Here is an 8,070-nt window from a genome sequence, read left to right on the forward strand (position 1 = left end):
GACCCACGTTAGGTCAGGCCTTTTGACAACCCTGAGCCCGCCGTAATCCCACTGTGTGTGTACACTGTGGGGGGTTCGATAAAAAGCAGGATTATCTCTTCATCAATCCGTCCGTCTGCTGATGCTGCTCTGCGTCAGAGCAGGGGACGACCAGGGGGGTCAGAGGAGGGATGCATGAGCCAATAGGAGATAAGCACACCATTTGAACGCGACATACATGAATTAAGCTAATGGAGAAACGAGGGAGTCCCAGCATGCAGTGCGGCTTGTTCTTCAAGCCCTATGAAGAACGTATTCTGTGTTGTAAAATGTTGTAGTTATTATTTAAACCACATCGTTTGCCTCATAGCATAATTGCCCAAGTCATATTCATAGGTCATAGGTTATCCAACACACGCAAAGTATTGATCTTTTTTTTTTTTGAAGCCCTAAAAGAGGTAAGCTGTGTCCATGCATGATATACAAGTAATTATTTCACTTTGTTGCCATGATAACGACAACTCTTCCTTATTGCTTATTTCATTATTGCACAAATTATTTCTTGGTCGAAAGTTACTCCACAGGTGTGTCACGGCATGAAGAAGGCTAGGAGCTCAGAAACGCAAATGGAGATGTTAAAACCATCAAACTTCCCACGAGGCGAACAGGTCAACCCAGAACCATCTCTCTTTCTCTTTTGCTCCGGCTCTCTCTAATTCTCTCTTCCCTCTCTCTTCTCTCCCTCACTCTCACTCTCTGCCTCTGTCTCTCTGTCTCTCTCTCCCTGAACCACGAGAACCAACAACCTGCTGACCCCAAAGCGACCTCAGGGACGGAACGGGACACCGGGTTGTTATATTACTGAGTGTACAAGTACAACATGTAAAGCTACACTTTAGTAGAGTCCAGTCGAATCGGAGGACCGTGTAAGTACCTGAGGGTCAAAGCGAGCGAGCGAGGTTTCGAGCCGGTTTAGCCAAACGATGATTTATTGCGGCGTTTGAGTCGTAGAAGACGGAGTCGAATCTCACGGACGTAGCGCCTGAAACAACAGCCACAGGTCTTCTCCTCCACCCCCCCCCCACCCCCTCTCCCCATCATCACAGATAGCAGACTCACAGACAAACCTGTGAAATTTAAATGAGGTAGAATAGCAAGGGGGTTCGACGAGACACAGTAAGCTGATGAAAGTGACCTGTCAATCATCTCCCAGAAGCCCCCCCGAGCAGCTGTCAATCACCCGCTGAGGCGGCGGTATTCAAGGAGGATAACGTTTGTCTTGTTTTGTCGTCTGACTGCCACGCGAGTCTTGTTGAAAAACACACACGCACGGACGCACACACACCCCCTGTGCATGGGAACTGTGACATCTTATACCCCTCAGCTGCCGCAGCAAGGCATCAACAACGTCTGGGTTGGGGGTTTGATTCCCACAGACAGAGAGAGAGAGAGAGAGAGAGAGAGAGAGAGAGACAGAGAGACAGAGCGAGAGGGGAGAGAGAGAGAGAGGGGAGAGGACTCCGGAGATAAAGCGAAAATAGAGATAGAGAGGTGGAGAGAGAGCGAGAGAGAGAGGTAGAGAGAGAGCGAGAGAGAGAGGGAGGGAGAGAGAGAAGAAGGGAGAGAGAGGGAGAAGAAGGGAGAGAGAGAGAGAGAGAGAGAGAGAGAGAGAGAGAGAGAGAGAGAGAGAGCAAGAGAAAGAGAGAGAGAGGGAGAAGAAGAGAGAGGGAGAAGAAGAGAGAGAAGAAAGAGAGACAGAGAGGGGGTGAGACTCCCACTGGGGCGCTGCGGGTATAGATAAAAGCATCTAACATGTGCCTTGCGTATATTTCTATCGTATTAATCTCAGTTCCGTCGTGATGTAGGAGGTAAGAGCAATAATCTCTCCCCGGCGTCGCGACACTCTGACAGCAGTAATAAATCACGGCGGGAGCGGGAGACAGAAATGAAAACATAGAAGGAAGGAAATGAGTGTCTGACTGCCGGACTCCCGCTTTTCATCTCCGTCCGATTAAATCTGGTGTCGTTGGGTCGGAACATCGTCGCCTGCACTCAGCAGACGGGAGAAGAGAGAGAGAGAGAGAGAGAGAGAGAGAGAGAGAGAGAGAGAGAGAGAGATGAGAGAGAGAGAGAGAGGAGAGAGAGAGAGAGAGAGAGAAGAGAGGACTCCGGAGAGAAAGCGAAAATAGAGATAGAGAGGTGGAGAGAGAGAGAGCGAGAGAGAGGTAGAGAGAGAGAGAGAGAGAGAGAGAGTGAGAGAGAGGAGAGAAAGAGGGAGAGAGAGAGAGAGAGAGGGAGGGAGAAAATAGAGAGAGGGAGGGGAGGGAGAGAAGAGAGAGCGGGAGCGAGTGAGAGAGAGAGAGAGAGAGAGAGGGAGGGAGGGAGAGAAGAGAGAGAAAGCAAAAGACAGGAAGCGAGGGAGCGAGAGAAAGAGAGCGAGAGAGCGACCTAGAGAGTGAGAGTGAGGACGAGAGCAGGAGAGCGAGACAGAGACCGAGAGAGAGAGAGCAACAGAGAGGAACAACAAAGGGATGACAAGCCGAGTGACTGTGTGGGGATCCTCCTGTTGCAGAGAAAGCCCCCCGACAAAGGAGACCGCACAGAACCCGGTCCTGGTCTGAAGGCCGTGCTCGTTCCAAGGAACTGCGATGTTGTTTCCGTCCTGCGTGGCACTGACCCAGGTGGGTTCAAACGTCTGAACCTATGAATCAGCTCCTGCCAAACTCAACCCTTGAACCATCTCAACCACCTGAGTTAAAAGGGTCTTGAGTTTAAAACCCCCAGGCTTAGTGGCGATGAAATTAATGTAATGATGAATCACTTATTAGGGATGAAGGATATTGCGAAGTATTACTTATTTTTTAGTCACAAATGCGCATAGCGCGATTTCGAAACGAAAACGATGTATCGTGCAGCCCCTACCATTTATTCAGGCCAGCGTTCGACTGGGACTCTACTCTGATTCTACTCCACTACCCTCAGATACCAGGTTCTTGAAGACCTGCCGTCAGTCACAGGCAGAGATGCAGAGGTCCACTGTACTCTGGGAAGTGACTGTAGCTGCTTTAATAAATTGCTTAAGGGCTCCTCGGCAGTGGCGAGAGAGAGAGACGAGAGAGAGACATAGGCTCACAATCTCGAAAGCATTCCTAACCGAGGCAATGACATTTACATAACATTTAGCATGTTTTAATGTATAACACATTATCACATTTGCAGAAACCAATGGTTTCATCGTATAGAATAGCTTTTTATTTCCAACCTTGGTGATACATTTTCCCCATCAGCACAATAACCTCAGGAAGAACATTACATAGTCAACAGAATTTCCATTTTGACTTGGAGAGTGGCTTACGATTAGCAATAGCTTCAAGTAGCGCACTAGATGGTAAATGGCTGTTTCAGACCAAAGTATCGTATTACCTAAAAATGATATGTTATCATCCAAATATGTGATACTCGAATTATACAGAATAAAGGCTCCGTTGACACAAAACTGTTAGCTCCTTAAAGGTGCTGTGTGTAGCATTTAGTGCCATCTAGTGGTGAGGCTACAGAATACACCCAACTGAATTTCCACGCGTGTTCCATTTCATCCAGAAATACAGTATCTCCTCCGGCAATGTACAAGGACCTGGGAAATGAAAACTATACTTGTATTCTTTCAATGTGCAAGAAACCGTTCTGACAGTCAGTTTCTGCTGTTCCATTGCTTTGAGGTCGGAGCGGCATGGAGGCACTGAGAGCTGCTAGGCCTGTCTGGGGCGGTTAAAGCCGGAATCAGCGCCCCAGAGTCCACCGGAGCGTTAACTAAAGTAGCCGAGCTGGATTAGAAGACCCCCCAGGGGCTAAGATTCTGTCCCCAGATGACAAATCTCTGGTCTACAATGTTCACAAAGACCACGAGAATCTTCTGATTTAACGTGGGGATTAGGGAGTGAAGATACTGTGGCGTCATTACATGGAACCCCCCCCCTCACCAGAAAGAACGAAACCATGTTAGTTTTAGAGGGGCTTATGCCTGTAAGATTTAGCTTTACTTATAATAACTCTGCGAGTTCCTTAGATCCACTGATTGACGTTCATATTTCAAAAGCACAGTCGACGGAAACTGTAAAACTAAAGCCTTCTTTCAATACATATCAAGGCAGACTAATTGGCGCTAGACAAGCAACAGAGAGGTTTTCTTGTAGAAAACTGCTCAGCATTTTGTCAGCGATCAAGCTATTAGCGAAACCACCATACAATATATTATAACTCGCATACACCCGGAAGAGAGACATCAATGGGCTCCCATCTCAAATCTCCTTTTCTTCCCTCTATCCTTCCTCCCAGGGATCGCTAAACCCTCCATTCATTCCCCCCTTCCATCTGGTGTCTTAAATTACACACTTTTAATGCTATAGCCTTCTTTACAGACAGAGTAAAGAAAGAAAGAGAAGATCCCAGACCTTGGCCGATCCCCCCTGCTGCAGTTGGTAGTTTCTCTCCCTCTCCCTCTCTCTCTTTTTCAGGCTCTATCTCTCTCTCTGTCTCTCTCTTTCGCTCTTTCAGGCTCCTTCTCTCGCTCTCTCTCTATCTCTCTCTCAACCCCAGTCCGGTAATCCTATAGGCCTATTTATTAGCACACTACTCAGAGAAAGGCTATGCTGCCCGGCACATTGTCGGGTGCCTGGGGGGACATCTGCTGTCTAACTCCGTCCTAACCCTCATGAAACCACTCTGCGGGCCAATGGACTCCGAGGGGCGGTGGGCCTCTGAGCCTCATTCTCCTGGCGGCCATCTTTGTTCCGACTGGGCTCGAAACACTAATTGGGTGATGGAAGTGCTTGTTCTGTTACATCACCCTTCTAGTGTTTACAAGCAAAATGGCCGCCAGGGGACCCCGTCCCCCAATGAAGTCCGACCATTGCGAACCGTGTGAAAAACGTCATGAAAATGACGTTTTGTAGAATTGTCGGCTAAATGGGGAAAACAAGTGCGAGGAATGTGGTGGTTGTATATTTTAACTGCTTCATTTAAACCACCTGTTTGGAGCACCTTGAAACCTTAAGTTGAAAACAGCGTTTTTATTGAGGAGAATTGGAATAGGGGTCGGGATGTCCGACTCCCAAGACGAAAGATTGCGGGTTCGAAACCCAATCTCGGCAGTCTATAGCTTTAGGCATCCTTGAGCACGACGCCCTAAATCATCTCAGTTTATCCATGAAATGACATCACTAATGGCTTCAGGTTATGAATGGATTAACTTTTCAATGAAAGCGTCTGTCTAGTTATGAACAGGCACAGATGGTTTCATTCATCACTTGTTCATATCCATCTGCAAAAACAGAAGGTTAATCAATATGTTTGATGTTTTATTACTACATACACCAACATGGATTTAGAGTATTGATCAGTAGTTGATTGATTGTAACCGAATGACCTCCTTTAGCATGTAAAGGGAAGGATGACGACCACAACTGGTCACTGATGAACACATGAGGTTTGGGTCACATCGCACATCAACAGCCGTTGACCTCAAACTCACACATATACACACACCGTCTAAATGCACACACACACATCAAGGCACACGTATGTACGGCATATATGCCAAGTACTCGCACACACAACCACACACACCAACACCACGGTGTACATAGCAAGGCAAACACATACCACATGGGGCCAGGAAACCGTGCACTTTTATAGTGTTCAGCTGTGCCAAGTGTCACATGGTTAAATCAGTACGCTTGACCTCAGTCCAAACTCTACACCTCTCCCTCTCTCTCCTTTCTCTCTCTCTCTCTCTCTCGCTCTCCATCTCTCCCTCTCTCTTCCATCTGTCAGTTTCAGAGAGAAGGGGCGATAGATGACGAGAGAGAGAGCGAGAAAGTAAGAGAGAGCGAGGGAGCGAGGGCGAGAGAGAGAGAGAGAGAGGAAATATCATGAGCAAGGACATAGCAGAGGTGGACGGTATGAAAGCCATTAAAAGCCATGTAGACAGAATGCCACTGCCTCTGACACTAGTCCCCTTCCCCGCCAGTAACACGTCCGTCTGCTCAGACACCTAAGATTGGATCACAAGTCTGGCGACCGGGAGACAAAACACAAAACAAGGTGTCCTTCCTGACAGCTGCCTCCCAACCATCACATCTTCCTTCTGATTCAAAGTCCACTGAACACATGTGGGCGGCATGTGTCTCAGGAGGTAGGGCAGGCTGGTAGTAACCGGAAGGTTGCTAGTTCGATCCCCGGCTACTCCTAGCCGAGTGTTGAGGTGTCCCTGAGCAAGGCACCTGACCCTAACCGCTCGCCACGAGCTGGCTGTCGCCTTGCATGGTCGACTCCGCCGTCGGTGTGTGAATGAGTTTATGAATGGGTGAATGTGAGGCAGTATTGCAAAGCGCTTTGAGTGGCCACTGGTTAGAGAAGCGCTAGATAAATGCAGTCCATTCACCATTAACCATGTGTTGCCAAACCAAAGGATTTTTTCTGAGGGAAACATTGATTCTTTGTCGAGTGGATTCAAAACTAGTCGTTCCCTCAGAGGATCCTACAGAAGAAGATGTCTCTCCCAGAGGGAAGGTCGCCGGTTCGATCGCCGGCGGCTCCAGCTAGTCCTGAGGTGTCGGTGAGGAGCAGCAGTCCAGCTGCTGATAGCGTGGCAGGCGTATCACGAGTGTGAGCGAGTATGAGAGGCTGAATGTGAGCTTTGAACAGCGAATGGGAATTTAACTGGTCCTGTGGCGAGCAAAGTGCTCTGTGCATTACTGAGGCACATTAGGACCCCTCCGACCACTACACACACACACACGCACACCCACACACACACACCCTATCACACACACACACACCATCACATGCATACACACACTCCCTTACACACGCACACACACATACACACACACAAAATACCCTATCAGACACACACACTATCACACACTATCACAAGAACACACACACACATCCTATCACACACACATACCCTATCAAACACACACACCACCAGACGCACATATAGACACACTCCCACCATCACACACACATACCCTATCACACACACACCCCATCACACGCACACACACACACACACCCCATCACACGCACACACACACACACATACCCTATCACACAAACAGACCCCCCCACGCACACATATACACATCCCTACATCATCACACGCACATACACACACACACACACACACACGCCCCCCCCGCCAGGACTGGGTAATGGAACTGTAACAGTTGGGTCCGACAGGGAGAGAACCTTAATGGAAGAGACCGGTTTTAAAACACAGGATATTGAGTACAAGCAGGAACCGCTGTGTGTGTGTGTGTGTGTGTGTGTGTGTGTGTGTGTGTGTGTGTGTGTGTGTGTGTGTGTGTGTGTGTGTGTGGTGTGTGTGTGTGTGTGTGTGTGTGTGTGTGTGTGTGTGTGTGTGCGTGCGTGCGTGCGTGCGTGCGTGCGTGCGTGCGTGCGTGCGTGCGTGCGTGCGTGCGTGCGTGCGTGCGTGCGTGCGTGCGTGCGTGCGTGCGTGTGTGTGTGTGTGTGTGTGCCCACAGAGGGGGTCATGAGAACTTGGGGCAGCGGGCTGGAGGTGGTAATATAGATGAACAGCTGGCAAGGTTAAAAAAATGTGACACACACACACACACACACACACACACACACACACACACACAAATGAGTAATTCAGAGTAAGATAACACCTCCACAAGCCTGTTGGGGTTTGAGTAATTCCTTTACTGTCTCTCAATCATTCTCTCACCTCCTCTTGCACACACACACACACACACGCACAGACTAACACACACACACACACACACACACACACAAACACACAGACAAAGACACACACACATGTGCGGCGCCTCAAGAGGCTCATAAACAGAATTTTCCCCGCCATGTGCCGCATGACCTACAACACAAGTGTGTGTGTGTGTCTGTGTCTGTGTGTGTGTGTGTGTCTGTGTGTCTGTGTGTGTGCGTGTGTTAGACCGGGGGGCCCCATGTCACGGCCCCTTGGATGGACCTGTAGGGTCCCACCAGAGTGAGGTTGGGGGTTCAAATCTCACACAGGACGCCAGCGTGGGAATGGTAGAT

General features: G+C 48.9%; 1 protein-coding gene across 1 annotated transcript in view; it reads right to left on the reverse strand.

Moving 5' to 3' along the window:
* ptprz1b (protein tyrosine phosphatase receptor type Z1b) overlaps positions 1–6,302 on the reverse strand; it is a gene marked incomplete at its 5' end in the record, with an annotated part of 41,200 nt that extends 34,898 nt beyond the window's left edge. Inside the window, one exon of the mRNA XM_079735633.1 lies at positions 6,272–6,302. Coding sequence (XP_079591759.1) covers positions 6,272–6,302 — 31 coding nt within the window. The remainder of the gene's footprint in view (positions 1–6,271) is intronic.
* Positions 6,303–8,070: the final 1,768 nt, after the last annotated feature.

Source organism: Pollachius pollachius (assembly GCF_949987615.1).
Source record: "Pollachius pollachius genome assembly, chromosome: 4".
Lineage (NCBI taxonomy): Eukaryota > Metazoa > Chordata > Actinopteri > Gadiformes > Gadidae > Pollachius > Pollachius pollachius.